At 27.4% G+C, this 19,056-nt stretch overlaps 2 protein-coding genes across 3 annotated transcripts; one reads left to right on the plus strand and one right to left on the minus strand.

Moving 5' to 3' along the window:
- Positions 1–1,637: 1,637 nt before the first annotated feature.
- Positions 1,638–5,319, minus strand: LOC107072458 (ras-related protein Rab-30). Its single transcript, XM_015332427.2, has 5 exons — positions 4,669–5,319; positions 4,376–4,459; positions 3,989–4,172; positions 3,750–3,901; positions 1,638–3,677 (listed from the first exon to the last, which is right to left on the minus strand). Exons 1-5 carry the CDS (start codon positions 4,753–4,755, stop codon positions 3,567–3,569), a joined length of 618 nt encoding a protein of 205 aa, XP_015187913.1. The 5' UTR covers positions 4,756–5,319; the 3' UTR covers positions 1,638–3,566.
- Positions 5,320–5,845: 526 nt separating this feature from the next.
- On the plus strand, positions 5,846–18,677 carry Pcf11 (Pcf11 cleavage and polyadenylation factor subunit). 2 transcript variants are annotated; one of them, XM_015332398.2, is made up of 17 exons: positions 5,846–5,997; positions 6,855–7,081; positions 8,950–9,075; positions 9,547–9,732; positions 9,831–10,067; positions 10,159–10,263; positions 10,357–11,563; positions 12,004–12,115; positions 12,205–13,581; positions 13,685–13,927; positions 14,019–14,371; positions 14,508–14,772; positions 14,871–15,097; positions 15,192–15,433; positions 15,577–15,591; positions 16,527–17,064; positions 17,160–18,677. In XM_015332398.2, exons 2-17 carry the CDS (start codon positions 6,917–6,919, stop codon positions 17,492–17,494), a joined length of 5,733 nt encoding a protein of 1,910 aa, XP_015187884.2. In that variant the 5' UTR covers positions 5,846–5,997; positions 6,855–6,916; the 3' UTR covers positions 17,495–18,677. The 2 variants fall into 2 exon arrangements, with proteins under 2 accessions (XP_015187884.2, XP_015187887.2); XM_015332401.2 differs by lacking the exon at positions 15,577–15,591.
- Positions 18,678–19,056: the final 379 nt, after the last annotated feature.

Below are 19,056 nucleotides of genomic sequence, written 5' to 3' on the forward strand. Positions count from 1 at the left end.
AATGCTTGTGATAAACCTAATTAAAATGAATATAAATGCATATTAAATTATGTAATGGCGGAATTTGGTATTTAAAGCAATGAACCTTCGATTCCTAATGCCAATTAATAATAATAAAAATAATAATATTATATAAATATTATTTTTTAGAATCTTTTTAGCATTTTTAATTGCAAATATCTTAAAATATTATATTATATAAGTAGAATATATAAAAATATTTAACTTTCTTTTGGTTCTTCTGACACTTGATTTTCTTTTCAATAAAATAATCAAATGAATTATTTCGATTAACGATTTTTTAATAAAATAACTATTTCTGAATCATTTTTTATAAACTTTTATAAATTAATACTATTTTTCAATGTCTGCAGAATATTTTAAGTATCTAAATATTTATAATTTATTTCTAGAAGTATTGTAAATTAATTTTTTATATATGTCCAACATATCGGTTTTTAGGTCACTACCATAATCAATAAAAAAGTTGTTTTCTAAAGATTTTTTATAAACTATTATAAATTTATAATATGGTATTGAGTCTGTAGAATATTTTGAGTGCTTAACTGTTTATAATTTATGTCTAGAAGTATTTTAATTTAATTTTTTATATGTGACCAACATATAGGCTAATAGATGCGATAATGAGATTCACGAATGTGCTGCGATAATCCATAAAAATATACTTTCTATATCTTTTTTTGTAAACTTTTATAAATTTATACTATTGTTAAGAGTCTGTAGAATATTCTGAATGCTTAATTGTTTATAATTTATGTTTAGGAGTATTTTAATTTAATTTTTTATATGTGACCAACATATAGGCTAATAGATGCGATAATAAGATTCACGAATGCACTACGATAATCCATAAAAACGTACTTTCTATAATTTTTTTGTAAACTTTTATAAATTTATACTATTCTTATGAGTCTGTAGAATATTCTGAATGCTTAAAAGTTTATAATTTATGTCTAGAAGTATTTTAATTTAATTTTATATATGCTTATTAATTTTATATATCTAAAAGGCCAACATATAGGTTAATAGGTAACTGCTATAATCCATAAAAATGTACTTTCTATAATTTTTTTGTAAACTTTTATAAATCTATACTATTCTTATGAGTCTGTAGAATATTCTGAGTACTTAAAAGTTTATAAATAATGTCTAGAAGTATTTAAAATTAATATTTTAATAAATAATTATTGTCCTTGGGACTGGGCGTCTACTAAAAGCTGGTTGGCTGGCAACCAACCAATGAGCGCTCTTGATTTAGTACCTCCTACTCTACTCGAATACCTCCTGATACCTCTTGTATCATCATGTGCTCCTGCTACAAATCTTTAATTTTTGTGACGGGAGGAAAACGATTGAAACAACCGGGACATCTGGATTTCCATTGGAAATTAAAAAAACGTCAAAATTTTGATTGGAAGTTGCCATTGAAATACCTTTCGCAATATATATATATATATATATATATATTTGTAACAAAATATATTGAAAAATGTTATTTAACATGTTTAAATTGAAAAAAACAAAAAGAATGTTGTCATTTGATTTTAAATATAAAAATATAAGTATCTAAATACATATAGAGAATAGATGATGATACCTATAAAAGAACCATTGGATTTTTTGATCACAGACAAGATATAATTTAATATTATGTTCTACAATATTTCTTGATTTTGGTTTTTTTTTAAATACAAACTTTACATTTGTTATGTGATTTGTCATCTGTTATATACATACATGACATGTAAAGTGTGACACACTGAATACAATAATAAAAAACATTTATGATAAACGTCATATTTTACATAGTAGGCATAATATATTCATAATATATCATATTTATTGATTACAAACAAGACAGAAGAAATATTATCTTTAATATATAATAAATAAGTTAAGAATTTGTCGATAAAATGTCTATGTTTAAACATCACAATATGTTTTTCCAATTAAATTTCATATACATATCACTACAATTATTGTGATCATAATATGATGCATCTAATGTTATATATTAATAATATATATATATATGTTATGGTGTTTTAAACAAAATTAAATTATTAAATAAGATTTCTGAATGACATGACAAATTGATATGTATTTTATTTAACATTTTACTCAAATATCTATGCAATTATTTTGCATGCATCATAAAATTGTATACAGCATATTATTATAAAATGATTTACTTGTTTGTTAACAAACTTCAATGAAAACTTTGAAAGATTCGATGTATTTGTATAATTATTAATGAATCAATTCATTAATAGATAATAAAATAGAATAAATTAAATTTTGCATAATATTTTTTAACAACAAAGTAAATAGATTATTAATATAAAAAGTAATGTGTAGTAATGTATAAATTCATTATTTTTAACAATAATCTTTAGAAAAATGCAGCACTGTCTTATTCTTCAATAATTGTTTTACAATTGATATAAATATGTATTATTCAATTTATACACAGATGGTATATATATATATTATAACAAAAGAATTATTAACAAGAGAAATAAATAAATTATGATTAATGTAATATATTGAAAGAATTATTCAAATTTGATAGTAGTCTAAGATTTCTTATATCTAAATCGTTAAAGAAGCAGCAAGCCTTGAGACTAGAGCAATGATCTAAAAAAAAAAAATAAAAAAAAATTAAATAGATAACTCTTGATAGTTATCATCAATAATTACCAATTATTTGTTAAATAATTTTATGATACAATATTGAACAATACGTGGACAGAATCAATTATATAAACTATGATGCAGAAAACATGATTTAAAATATGGAATAAATGTAACAAAACTTTGATTAGTCAAATATCAGTTTTTAAAAACAATGAAGAACGTCTTGTTGTTCTTCATATATTTACAACAATGTTTAAATAGAGAAAAATGAATTGCAATCATATTATCGATATTTCATGAGAGTACTCTATAAAATATTTCATATGTTCAAAACTAATTTCTTAATTATAAAGTATTTAGCATATAGTAAACACAGACACATTTGTATTGCACGTTAGACATTAAATCTAAAAAAAGATGTCGATATTTTTTTTTTTTTTAGGACATAAACATTGTATTATCTTTCTATTAAAAAAAAAAAAAAAAGAGAAAAAAAATCCATCGAAATTCATACATAAACTATTTGTACTTCTGAAGCAACGAAAATCTTATCAAAATGATGACAGATCAATCAGACAAAGAGAGTATTCTTATAAAAATTTAACTAATAATCTGATAGAGTCTGTCATTACAATAAAATACAATTATAACATTGTAAAAATTAATTCACTCTAATTATTGAAATAGCATATATATATAGTATTTTTGCTATTTACTAATAATATATAATATCAAGAGTGTGCGAATATAGGATAATATTGTCTGAGCATGTGTGAAACATCGACTAGTATTGCAGTTAATATATAAGATGAAAAACGTATAATCTTATTCTATTATATAAATATCCAATATAATTGGACAGTTCTGCTGAATTCATACAAATGACATAATATGATAGCCATAAGTATTTAAGAAAAACGACTGCAACCGCAACTATTAGTATCACCAATTGATGTCGTCTTTCCATTTATGGAAGTTGCATTTGTTTCGTATCTAGGTAATTCCTTACTGCGTGCTTGCTAAAAATGAAATATTACAATTTATCAATAAAGAACAAATAATATAATAATAAGAATAATAATAATACTTACATCCATAAGTTCGGCAGCAATTTCCATAAATAATCTTTCTACATTTTCTGCTTCTTTAGCTGATGTTTCTAAAAAGTACATTCCATGTCTTTGTGCAAAATCTTCACCTACGTGAGTTGGTATTTCTCTATCTTCTCGATCTATCTTATTACCTATTAATGATTTAATCATATGAATATAAATTCATAATCAATTTTATTCTTAATATATTATTGTATTGATATATTGTTATTATTTACCTACTAATATCCTTAAAACTTTGTTATTTGCATATTCTTCAATTTCTCTTAACCAGTCAGGTAAACAGTCGAAAGTAGGTTGGCATGAAATATCATAAACTAAAATCAATGCATGAGCAGATCTATAATAACTTTGAGTTATTGAACGAAATCTTTCTTGTCCAGCTGTATCCCAAATTTGTAACTGTAATGAAAACAAATAAATATTTAATATATATATGAATATATATAATCATACAATATACACAATGCATTAATACATTTTTTATTATATATAATATATACATACATATCATATACATTTATATACATATATAATATATACATATATACATATATATATATATATACTTTATTTTTTATATTTAATTATGTGTACATGCAAACCTTGACTTTTTCATTTTCTACTTCCACAGTTTTAATCATAAAATCAACACCAATTGTTGCACCTTGACCTGGAGGAAATAAACCCTGTAAAAGAAACAAAGAAAAGATACATTTATAGCAATAAATAGTTAATAATTTATTAACGAAACATTAATAATAATCGTAACATATGATACATGAATAGTAAATGGTCAGTAAGAAGTGAAATCATTTCTTTAATAGTACCGATGATGTCATACGTGAAACTTTTATGAAAAATCAACGAGACAAATAATTGAAATAAGAATAATTACCTGAGTAAATCTTCGTACAAGACAAGTTTTTCCAACGCCGGCATTGCCCACCAGGACAACTTTGAAAAGAAATTTGTAGTCCTCCATCACATTTGCACCGTAGTTTATCCCAAAACGGTTTTACAAAAGTGAGTCTACCTATACATTTGCAAACACAACACGCGCACTTTCTACACTTTCAGATTACCTTGATGGTTACCTTCGAATTGCAACATACTTGGAGAAAGAATTTCACGATATCATCCACCCTTTTGATATCACGAATGAAAATTCATTACGAATATGTACAATTAATTGATATTGAATTATATTTCACTGTAGCGTTCTAATTCTATGCAAATCTAAAATACAAATGGTTAATATTTGTCTTACAACAGGTTTAGAACACTTGGCCATTCTGTCAAAACGATTATATTATCTATAGTTGTTATTATTACTAGATCACAATGAGCGCATTCTATAATTGCACATACAAGTGCATACACGAAATATGCACATAGGTATGCAATACATACTATACAAATATAAATGTATACACAACAGTTATAAATGTTTTCATTGGTTTATTATACTTAGATTGGATAAATGAAATTTACAATAGAAAGAAAACTAACATGCCTAATTGTAAAATAAGATATTTTAATTAATCAATTTTTATTGGGATCTGTAACATTTGAATACGCTATCTGGTGATTAAATGTAAAATTAGAATAGATAGGTGAAATTTTTTTGCTACGCCACGTGGGATCTGTAACACTTGAATACGCTATCTGGAAGTTAAATTCTAAATTAGAGTAGATAGGTCTAATTGCTTTTGCCACGCCCTTGCCAAAGATCCCAATATTATAACCAATAAATTAGATGCAATATTATTGGACAAATTATTTTCTATTAAAAATGTTATGTGCATTAAATGTAATATTAAAAATTAAAAATTATATATTAATTTGTATTATATTTAATAATTTATTTACATTTATAATGAGATCATTCAAATTTTTATATATTTTTTTTTTATTATTAATATAAAGCCACGTATTCATGAAAATATACTTTTCACTAGCATCGTAGTACAGGAGAAAGTATTTGAACTTTGGAACGATTGTTCTTATTGGTAGTAACAGCGCCTTCACTCGGTCGATTCCACCAATGAGCGTGCCGCTTATTTCATCGCGCAGTACCGTTACAAGATACAACAAAGGCACAAGGCAGCCATTTCAAGTCAAGCTCTTTCTGCGTAAGCATTAGTGTGCGTGTAATTTTCGCTAAAAATTTATACAAAATAATTTACCTCCGTAATGAATCTTTATTCAAAAATGCGTTAATAAGGTAAATTTCAATTAATATTACATGATATTAAAACAAGAGTTTCTATAATAAACGGAAAAAAATAATTGTTTCAATTGTCATTAAAATTTGTTACACGGGCGTTAGGAAATCCAGATGCGTGATATGGTTCATTTTATATGACGAATGTTTCTCTCGCGTTTGTAAAATCCGAATTTGTGTTAATATAATAAAAACGTGAAAATTTGAACAATATAGTGAAAGTAAAATTGATTATTTTCAAACAAATAATCGATATAAAACCATTGATGGAAATTCATCAAATACCAAGGAGTTCCAGATATTACATAAATAGAGATACTATTGTGCTAATTTCTGTTTCGAAGTTGATGATATCAGGCGTCGTCGTCGTCATTTTTTGATGAAATAAATGATCTTAAGAAAATAGTTAGATTTTTGTTTGATCTATCTGAAAAAATAGTGTGAAAGTGATATTTTCTTACAAACAAACAAAAATAGAAGATATGAAAGTGCATTAATGAATATTATTTAACCAACAATTGCATCATATATCTATATGGCAATATATTTGGATGGTTTAATGCTTTTGTAATAATTGATTTATGAATTAATATTCATATACTAACCAATTAATCAAGAAGGTTATTTTTCATTAGTGCATTTCATAAAGAAAAGAAAAAGAAAAACAACTTTGTGTCAATTGTGCAGAAGATCTCATTTACAAACTGTTTTGACATTTTATATATATATATATATATATAGATATAGATATAGATATATATATATATATAAAGTAAAAAATAACTAAGTCATAAATATAATTAACAGTATTATATACATATCATTACATTTTTCTGTTGTGTTTTATTATACTATAGTGCAGTAACTGTGATTATTTGGACAAGGAATTGGTGCATTTATTTATTGGCATCTCATCAAGATGACATCCGCAAAGTCTAAAGAAATAGCTGATGAGTATATCTCATCGCTGTCTGATCTTACGATTAACAGCAAGCCGCTTATCAATATGCTTACTATGCTGGCAGAGGATAACGTTGAACATGCACCTGCAATCGTCCAAGCTGTTGAAAATCATCTTCAAAAGGTTACTTATATTTTGTAGTTACTTTAAGAAAAAAAAAAGAAAACATAACCAAAAAACATATTATTTTAAAATTCAATACTTAAGTCAAACATTCTTGTAATGTTAACATTATATTTTCTATTTTATATTTTTGAGTATAACCTATAATCACTGTATATCCATTTGTTGTAATTCATGCTTACTGTTATGTCATGAATAATTAAGATAATTCAATTAATCATTTAAGATACTACCAATGTTCTTCTAATTAGAAATTTTATACAAATTATCTACACATTGATAGATCTCTTGTATACAATTTTCATATATTGCTTACTTTTTCATTGAATAATAATACAATTATATGAATCTACTTAATTATTAATCCAATTCCATGTTGTAAAACATTTATATCATTTTGTACAACAACTAATTATTTAGTACATAATTAGTTTAACAAATTTTGGTTCTTATCATCCATTTGGTGTTTACGACAAATGGATATATAGTGTGTTTTGCAAATATTATAATTTGCTTTTTAATTCATATTTCAATATAAATATAGTAATACATTAGTATTCATATGCATATGTAGTAGTACAACAGAGATAAAGATACAACATTTTTTATAATTTATACAATAATATTGTATTATTAATATATGTATGCATTTTAGAATCATTAGAACAATTGCAAGATCATAATATATATTTTTCATAGTATATAGTATATATATATATATATATATGTATATAGAATACATATTCTATGTAATATTTTCATATTCATAATATATTATTTTCTGTGATCATTTTTTCTTGCAAAATTATGATTAAAGTATTTGAAAAGCGTTTTTATTATAAATGCGAATAAAGTTTTGTAATTTTATAATTAACATTATTATTATTGCAATTATTAGGTTATATAAAAAAAATGTTAGGTTACAATGAAAAAAAAAAAAGAGATAAAATAATTCAAATTTTATCTTATAAATGCGACAATGTTATTTATGTATACGAGATATATATGAGTTTAATATTTATCTAACATATTAATTAAGAAATAAAATTATATATATATATATATATTTTATATATATATATATAAAAGTCAGGTTACTGTGATAAAATGAAAGAATGATGTTTTTGTGATATTATTTAAGTATTATGAATATATACAATGCTAGCATGAAAATAAAATACTGTTTTATATTATTCACCTCTACGATGCTATATATCATTTTATTGTGAATATATTTATTTATGTCTCGTCTTTCTACGTTTTATAAAGTCATTTTAATTATAATTGCAGATCATTTACAAAATTCTATACATAATCATTAAAGTGTGATCATTTATAGTACACATTAATACGAATGCATTATTCAAATGTTTCAATTTAGGCCACGGTGATAATTATATATATATCAAACATACATTTACACATTTATCACATACACCTAGACTTGTCAATAAAATCTGTATATTTAATTAGTATTATCATCTTGTAGTATATTCTCAATACATTTTTAACATTGATCAACTTTATAAGATATTTAACACTGTGACTGCGATATCGAATTGATTCAATGAAATCACTTTGTATTTCAAAATATATTCTAATTAATAGTAATATTCAAAATATAGTAATTGTACATTTTCATTCATCATTTACATTACATTCATTCATTATTTACAATTGTAAATAATTCCAATTCCTTCAATCACCGTGGCGTATCATAAGAGCAAACCATAAGTCAATCATATAAGATCAACATAGCAGTCAAAGTGTTAATGGATTGATTTATTTTATACTCTGTTTAATATCAAAACTTATGAAAATAATTTCAAAACACACAATAGAAACATAGTATGTTATATTTTTAATAGGTGAGGAGTGATATAAAGTTACCTGTACTTTACCTCATCGATTCGATTGTGAAGAATGTAAATGGAACTTATCTAAATCTCTTTACTCAAAATATTGTCAATACATTTTGCGGAGTTTTTGAAAAGGTAATGTTGTCTATTTCATTTTGATTGATTTTTATGTTTAATAGTAAAATTAGAATAATGTATGTATACTGTGATTTCAATGTTATTTTTATAATTTAGAAAAACACATCTTTTATATGTTTATATTTAGAAAGAGAGAGATTACATTTTGCTTAAGAAATACAGGAAGTTAAAATGTACTTTCTCTCTTTATAAACTTCTATATTCAACTTCATCAAAGTTTCTCAAGTATTGCAAATTTTATGATACTATAAGATAATGGTTTCATCAATATGGCATTGAACTCACAGTGTAATACGAAAGGCTTAACATGAACTCTTACACACTAAGGTGTAACATTTAGTAGAATGTGATATTATAAATTTGATCATTTTATTTGATTTTATATAATGTATAATAAATAAATAAAAACTCATATTTGAATTATTAATAATAAGCTTGTATTTACTAATAATTTGTATAATGGTTTAGGTGGATGAAAATACTAGAGCTAGTATGTGGAAGTTGCGACAGACATGGAATGATGTATTTCCTGCAAAGAAGTTGTTTTCATTAGATGTACGAGTACAAAGTATTGATCCTGCTTGGCCAATCACTGCCTCACCTACAAGTATATCTTCAGGTTCCATCCATGTAAATCCCCGTTTTTTGACTATGGTAAATCTATTAAACATATAAGATTATATTATATATATACAATTATCATTTTTTATTGAATTTATTTATTAATTAAAATCATTGTGTTTATTTTGTAGCCTCAACAAACGGCAACTTCAATAGTTCAACCAATTGTATCTCCAGTCAAATTACCACCAGGTGATCCAGTAACTGCTACTGAAGCTGTTATGCGAGAACAATTGTTAAAAAAGCAAAAAGAATTGTTAGAATTGCAAAAGAAAAAAATAGAACTGGAATTACTTCAGGCCAAAGCTAGTTTGGAACAACAACAGAGGCAACTTGACAAACAAGCTGGAAGTTTGAAAACTGAGATAGTAAGTTTGAATGAAAATTAAACCTATAATGTGTTTTTATTAATTTATTAAAATGAATAATGTGTATATTAATTCAATTTCATTTTTATAGATTGTGCCATCAACGACTGTTAGCTCAACTACAGAAAATACTACTCAAGGAAAACCTACAACATCTGTTGTATCAAATCCAACCCCAAAACAGGTTACAAAACAGGTAAGTTTATTTTGAGATATATATATTAAGATAGTAGACATGTTTCTCTTTTATTTCATAAGAATGTAATCTAATTTTGATTTAATTTTATAGTTCCCAGCTGCAGCTGCATCACTGTTGAAAAATGCAGGCACAAATAATGGTCCACGAATTGCACCAGCGAGTAGTATAGCAATAGCGTCTGCTAGGCCAATGTCTCGTGATCCTCGTTTGAAGACTGCAACCGTTCAGGAGGTGACAACCGCGGATCCGCGACAACGACAGGGTACGACCGGCCAAAAGGAGATCCGGGGTGGTGAAGGCCAAACTCAGTTAGCGCCAAATATAAACACTGTACTTTCAGACCAATTAAAACAGCAATTACTTTCGAAACAGGCTGTGACTAGCACTATCAACAAGCCTCCGACAAATCTTGCCGGCTCCGATACACAAACGATAAACGCTAGTAATAATAATGCTAATACGAACCTCAACAATAATAATAAAAGTTTCAGTGGTAACGCAAATAAAGATGCTATCTCGCATCGCACAAGTCAAAAGAAAGACCCTCGATCATCGTCTAGTAATAGTAGCAATAACCCAAACAGTAATTGCTCCAAAAGTGCCCAAAATTTATCAGTCAATAGCAGTTCTTCGAATTTGTCAGCAAGTAATAGAGGAGGTGGAGGAAGTGACATTAAAATAAAAGACACGAAAAATTTAAGTTCTCGAAGCTCTTCGTCGTCTACGATTGATAAATCTTCCACGTCCTCTAAATCTTCATACAGGAAAATAGGTAACAAATCGCGTTCTAAGCAACCTTTATCGTCCCCGAGTAAGGTTCCGAAAATCGACAGAGATTCCAGTCCAATTAGGTCTAAATCACGTGAAAAAGACAGTGGAGATAGTTCACCATCTTCACGTACCTCTCCTCAGTCCTCTTTCCAAACTTCGAAAAATCGCAAGAAGATTAAATCGAGAAAGCGCAGTCCAAGTTCCCCATATAGAATACCCCGTCGTAACGATACAAAATCGAATTCAAGCTTAAGCAGTTCAGGTGGTGTTACTGAGGAGGAACAATCTGGTTCATTAATAGTATCTCCTCCTCATCCACCTACATTTAAAGAAATCAGACCAAACGCTAGACAAAGAAATTATGTACGCCGAAATAAGGATGATAGTCTTAGTCCAGAACGTTCACCTGTTAATTCTGGGAACGTTCAAGTTCCTGCGGAACCAACACTGGAATCGTCCAGTAAAGATGAAGACCTCAGAGCTACGTTGCCCCTTCCTGGTACTAATACAACCGTTGCTGAAAAGAGTAAGTCTATATACTGTGATCAATTATTTTTTATCATTAATTATAATTTTCAAACGTTTGTATTTTTCTTACACACTCGATATTATTACACTCATCTAAATTATACCTTGTGTAACATAAAATTAATTTTTATTACCAAAGTATAATTATATATATATAATGCATATTAAAGATATCTGCGAATTTACTGATATAATAATAATAATAATAATAATAATAATAATAATATAAATTAATATATATATATTTTATTTTACAAGACAAAGCGTTTTTAATGCGAGGCTTCTTGAGATTTCTACTAATCGCAATTTTCAACATTATCACCAATAGTAATAGTATGATATAAAATTGATGACAGAAATAAACAGAAACCTTAAAATTATTACGTTGTTACATTTTACGTTAAACTCCAATTGTTTTATTTTCAATCTTTTTTACAGAAGAAGATTTAGATCTTCGTGTCTTGCCACCAGTTAATACGAGTAAAAGACAAAGTAATGAACATTTGGATTCAACAGTAATTAAAAAATCAAAAGCTGAAAAGTTTGATGCGTAAGTAATTTTTCAAATAAATAAATGATTTTAAAACTGTGTCTGTCATTTAGAACAATTATTAATTTTTACTTTATTATTAAAAACAGATTATTTGGAAACGAAGATGTTGATTTAAGAACATTGACACATCCTAAAGCTGGTCGACCACCAACACCACCACCACCAGTAATTTCTGGAGAAAATGGCAAAGATAGTTGGGCTAAATTAAAAACTCCATCAAAGAATGAAAGAGAAAAACAAGTGAATAATAATGATGACAAACGTGATAATAAAGATCGTAATAGAGATAGACTAGGTCGCCTTAGACTTTACAATAAATTACCAGATGACCCTAAAGACAGACGAAGAACATTAAACAATGACGATCAAGATACTCGGCCTGGTCGAAGAGGACGTGAAAATGATAAACCTGAAAGAAATGAGGACCATAATATTGAAATAATAATGAAACAAGCTGCAGAACAACTTAATCAGGGATCAATTACAAAAACGCAATACAATACGTTAATTCAAGAAGTTTTACATATGAGTGAAGATCGAAAATTGAGAGCAGCACAGCGTAAAGAGAAAGAAGTAGGTTCTATAGTATGGGAAAAAGGAGTGACATTAGATATTAATACAATTGATCGTGGAGCTGCTTTTAGTCCAACGAAAGATAAAGAAGTAATAAGAAATAAGGATCATCCTATTCCTAGAAATCCAAATGGTCCACGATGGCAAGGCCAGCCATGGCAGCAACCAGGACCATGGGCTCATCCACCTGGTCCACCTTATGGTGGTCCTCAAGCACACTTTAATGCAGATTTTAGACCTGTAGGGCCTTGGCAAAATCCAAGACACTTTGGCCCAATGAGACCAGACTATCAGTATCACGGTTATAGCCACAATATGGCTCCCAATCCTCGATTAGGACCTGGTATGATGGGTCCAATGGGTCCTAATGGTCCTATCATGTCTAATCTTTTACCAAATGGACCAATGGGTCCGATGGGAAGTATGGCAAATCCTTCTTTGTCATTACCAGGTATAAATGGGCCTGGAATGATGATGAATAATGGACCAATTTCAAGTCTAATATCAAATCCAAATATACAATCTCTAACTACTGCTCGAAATGTTTCACCAAATACTACAACAACAAAATACGATCTTGAAGATGGTGGAGATCAAAATTATAATGCACTGCCGAAAAATCAATGTCCATACAGTCGTGAATTACCTCCACCAGACGCTCAATTATTGGATGACATTAGACGAGATACTATGAAATCTATAAATATAGATAATATTCCAAGAGAAATCAGATATTATGGTCAAACTGGTGTAGTTTTCATGAATTGGGATGATCCAAGAGAAATTGGATTCCAGGACGGTGTAAGACGAATTTTAATAGATGATAAAGATGTCATTTGTGCATTTAATGATCAATATAAAGAATTTATGTTTGATGGCGAAGTTCATAGGTAATTATCTCTCTACAAAATAAATGTTATTTAATAAACCACCACCCCTTATATTTAAATATTATTACAATCATATAATATAATAATCTATGTGTTTTTACAGAATAAAATTAGGTGCTCCGACAAGAGAATTGTATATAGATGATCGTTGGTACGAATGTTATTTTGGTGGAATGCCAATAACTATAGAGCTTGGTGGTAAACAAGTAAAAGTTAAACTAGAAGGTCCACCGCCACAAGTAAAGATTGGTACAGTTAAAAGGACAGATTTAGTAGTAGCTAAAATTAATCTCATAATTAATGCTAGAAATATGGTACCTGTCTTTTTGGATGCAAAACCACAAATGTAAGTAATTTCAAAATGATAACAAATAAGACATATTCAAACAATTATATACATATATATATGATATTAATTTATAACATTATTTTTATAGATTTGAAATTGAAGGCAAAGCTCATACATTAGAATTCATAGACGCCCTACAGACGGTACTTTTAAATGGTCGTCCATTTAAAGTTGAATTTGGAGGATTACCTAAGCCCGTTGTTGTAAGAGATAAAAAACATTTCATAAGATTTTCTGTTTTACCGAGAGGTATTCGCGCTGGATACGTTAAGATAGCAGGAATGAGAGGCGAAGAACCTATCGAAGCACCATCAACTCCCCCACCTTTGGTTAATCAAAAATCTAAAGTTGATGCTACACCTGCTCCTACTCAAGCACCATCTTTAGAACCCGAATCTACGTCTCAAGATGGTTCTGATCTCAGATCTACACCTAAACCAGGTAAGTATTATTTTTCATTTATTTCTTTCTATCTATTATCTGTTTGTTTCTTCAACGGACAGCTATCTATGTAGAACGAATCGTAAGTACTTTTATTATTTCATTCCTATTATAGTAATTAATCAATCGATTACAGATTTACAATTGGACATTCTATCATCTGTTCTACCGTCTGCAATGGCACCATCATCTGGTTTGTCTTATCAAGCAGAACCAATTGAAAATCCACCTACGACAACTCCAGCTTTACCATTGTCATTAAATATGAACGAATTATTCCAGCGTTTAGTTGAGACTGGTATTGTACCAAATATTTCAGAGAAAAAGAAAACTGAAGAAGAAGAGAAAAAGGAACCAGAAATCACACCAGTTTCATTCGATAAACCAGAAACGCTTAAAATGTAAGTATTAATATTATCTCTACATTTATTTTTTGTTATTTTGATTTTGATTTGAAAAAAGTATAATCAAATATTTATTTGTATCTGTACATTTACAGAAAACAACCGGCAATAGCTGCTGCTTTGTACAGTGGAATGCAGTGTAGTTCGTGTGGGGCAAGGTTTGCACCTGAATTAGCAACACGATATAGTCATCATTTAGATTGGCATTTTAGACAAAACAGGCGTGAAAGAGATACTGCAAGGAAAGCACATTCACGACCTTGGTATTATGATGTTAGTGATTGGATACAATTTGAAGAGATTGAGGATCTTGAAGATAGAGGTAAATATTTATATCATAGATATTTTGATTTAATTAAAATACGACTTTGCCATTAGTAATTAAATCATCAATATCATTTTTATTATACTTTTAGCTCAAAGTTGGTTTGAAACTGAAAAACAAACAGCTGAAACAGAAGGTATTTCTACTGAAGATATACCACAAGAAACTCAACAACCAAGTGTTCCTACTGGTTCTGATGAAGATTCTAGATGTCAAGTTTGTCATGACGCTTTTGAACAATTTTACAATGAAGAAAAGGAAGAATGGCATTTAAGGCCAGCTATTAGTTACGAAGAGAAAAACTTCCATCCACTTTGTCTTGAAGATTTTAAGGTATGTGTATCTATTTCATTATTTTATATATTATATATATATATACTTTTTCAGTTACACGTGTCTAAAAAGACGATGAAATTATATATTGATGTAATATTTTATTAACAAATTTTCTGTTTGTTGCATTCGTACGAAAATAGGAAAAAAGTCTTGTGGTATGTGCTTCTTAATTAATATTCATATGTTGCACTTCCTCAAGTGTTTTTAAATCATTTGTAGAAATAGAATGGACAGTCTATAAGCCCTGACCTTGACATAATAGTATACAAAGCATCATCATCTTTTCTTTCTTTCTTTCTCTTATGTTTTTACCACTTCGTATTTTACTTTGTGCATATGTGAAGTGTTTTACACTTTTATATGACAGATAAATGCACTGCCAAAATTATAGATGAAAGTATAGAACAGTATATATCCAAAACTTTTTTTTATTAAGTTTGATTGAATGACAAAATCTGTTTGTTTCTTCATAAGAATATTTTTTTTTATTTAATCTAGTATATATATTTCTTTTTAATAAACATGATTTCTAAATTCTTTACTTTCGTCTATCTTAACTATTATATTTTATATAATTGATTTTTAAAGTATTATTAACTTCTTCTTCTTTATTAATCTTGAATGAAAATTGTTCAATATTTATATAGGATGGTAATAAAGGGATTTTATAATATTTTACCATCCTGTATTTCATATTTAACAGCAATATAAAAAGATTATATTTTAATTATTATATATGTTAGTGTTATACAGTATTTAATTTAATTAAATCATGGAAAATCCTATATTTTATCTGAAATAACTAAACATATAAAAAGAATATATATATAAACAACGTTTTAGAAAATAAATAACGCTAACATATATATATATTATATAATATGTGATATAAATCCTAATGTATATAATAAATGCAGGTACTTTTTAGATTAAAAGGTAAAATACACTACATTTCTTATTACAGGATATTTGTATCGTATATATAAATTATTATTGTGATTTTTATTTGTATCTAACTAAAAAGAAAGTGTAAATTATTTAATAATTCATATAATTAATCATTTGTTCTTGTTGTTTTTCATAACTATAGAGAGCACTGGAAAAAACTGCATTGGCACTTGAGGAAACAATTGGAGAAATGGAAGATGAAAAGAAAAGTGCTATAGAAGAATCTGTTTTAGAAGAATCTATTTTAGACGATGATATTCAAATTCAAGAATCAACGTTAGAAAATATTTTTGTTGAACAATCAATTGAATCTATTGAACCAGAAGACACAGTGATATCAGAAGAACCGAAAACTTCTGAACAAGAAAATGTTGATGATTCAATAGTAGGTTTAGAAAATGTGGAAACTGAACAAAGTGAAGAAATGAATAAGGAAATTATTGAAAATACGAATAATGATAAAGTAATTACGGAAGAATCAGAAAACGTAGATGTACATTTGCAAATGGATGGAGAAAAATCACCAAGTGAAGTAATCGAAAGTAATTCAGTAGAAAATAATTTGTTTGAAAATATTAAAATCAAAGAGGAACCATTAGATGAAATGGAAGAACAAGTTGAAGAACAATTTGACTTTACTAATGTAGAAGTTAAAGAAGAACCTGCAGAACTTGAACCAGGTAAATATTTATTCTTAAAAATATGATTTTTTCTTTATAAAATTTGTGTTTGTTATTAAATTGAGTAGTTAATGAAAAATGTTTTATATTATTAGATCCAGAAGAGAGCATAATCAGTGAGCCAGCTACAGTAGACACAACTTACGCAGCTGTAAAAAGTTCTATCGATGGAAATGTGGAATTGGATTCAACTCCAGCAACATTACCAGCAGCCCCGTCTCGTATAAAAATAAATATTACGAAACCTTTAAATACTGTGAAAGAACCTGAAGAACCAAAGGAAAAACAAATTGTTGAACCACAAGTTGAAGAAAATACAGAGCCTTTAGTGCCTGCTTCTATTAAACCCTCTTTAATTGGTAGAAAATTGTCTACCTTACCTCCTGTAGAAAAAGGGCAAGAACTTTCTGGACTCTGTTGTATAATGTAAATAGTAATTGTAAAATATTTTACGTGAATTTGTGCAAACGTGGGTGTTTGTGTGATGAGATAAGTATGCGTTTGCGAATAAGACATTTATTAGTTTATTCATAAAACTATTTAATGTTAAGTTTCGCGTTATTGTATATCACCGTTTTTGTGATTCGTACGACATGATGTTAAATGTTCGTTCAAAATATTTAGATATTCTATACTAACGTACAATAATGGCTAACATCTTCAAATGTTTATTCATGATTTTTTTTTTCTTTCTTTCTTTCTTTCTTTCTTTTATATTTTCTCTTGCGTTTAACATTTATTATTTTACGTTCAAATCTTAATACTATGTGTATTAAACACTCATAATTATTTTTCATTTATTACTGTTGATTATAAAATGAAAAGAAAACAAAAAAGAAGAAGAAGAAAAAACATCACGTCGTAAGGATTACGATTACTTTGTAAAATGTATGCAAGTATGAATGTACCTGTGAATATTTGCTGTTATATGTTAAGTATGAAAGGAAATGGTATTTGCATGTGAATGATGCAAGTGGATGATAATGATTGAAATGAAGTAAATAAGGTGATGTAGCATTCCTACTAGTATTTGAGTGCAATCACAATTCGTGACATCTCGGAGAATAAAAAAGAAAAAAAAAAAGAAGAAAAAAAATGTCACGAAGATTTACGATGGTCTGCACAAGACTTATTGAGAATTTCGTACTGTTTGTACTTTATAAGCTATACAAATTCTTGCGTAGGTTAATTTATAAGTTTACTATTAGCTTAAGAGGTGCTTTGTAAAACTCTATACATACAAATTATCATTGCACCTAAACACACAGGATTATTTATAAAGAATCGAATTTGCCCGAATCAATTGTTAAAAAAAATGTACAAATTGTGTGATATGTGATTGATTGTCTGTTGCATTGTACATACTTTCAACAAAGAAATGATCACTAAGAGATTAGATAAGATACAAAAATTAGTACTAGAGTCATTATTTTGTTGTATAAAAGAAGAACTTGTTGATTATTCGGGTTTTCACTTCCTTTTTTCGTTACTTATTATCCTATAGTAACCTCTATTAATATCCTTTATAATATAATAACCAGTTGCAGCGTAATTAGTGATTTGAATTTTTAGCCATATCTAGGAAAGAGAGAGAGAGAGAAAGAGAGAGAGAGTGCTTTTGGAGAAATAAATAAAATAAAAATAAGGAAAATGCTACAAAAAGTTAGTCTAATTTAGTTGATGAAAATCTCACTACTCAATAAAGACTTTTTTTAAAAATATAAAAATTGATTTGTTACGTTTCGTCTCATATTCCATTTCAAATTTTCTATTGCGTTTAGAAATAAATAATACTTATTTTAGATTTGTTTATGTAATCTTACATATTATGTAAAAGTCTAATATTATTAATGGACATTAATAAAAAAAATTTTCAAAAAAAAAAGTTACGAATATAACAATTAATTATAAGTGAACCTTACATCAATTCAAATTTCTTTTTTGCATGTAATGATTGATAATTAAAAAAAAAAAGAAAAAAAAAGTATGAAA

This window comes from Polistes dominula, unplaced genomic scaffold, assembly GCF_049000335.1.
Source record: "Polistes dominula isolate Pdom_NZ unplaced genomic scaffold, Pdom_raw_medaka contig_26, whole genome shotgun sequence".
Taxonomy (NCBI): Eukaryota; Metazoa; Arthropoda; class Insecta; order Hymenoptera; family Vespidae; genus Polistes; species Polistes dominula.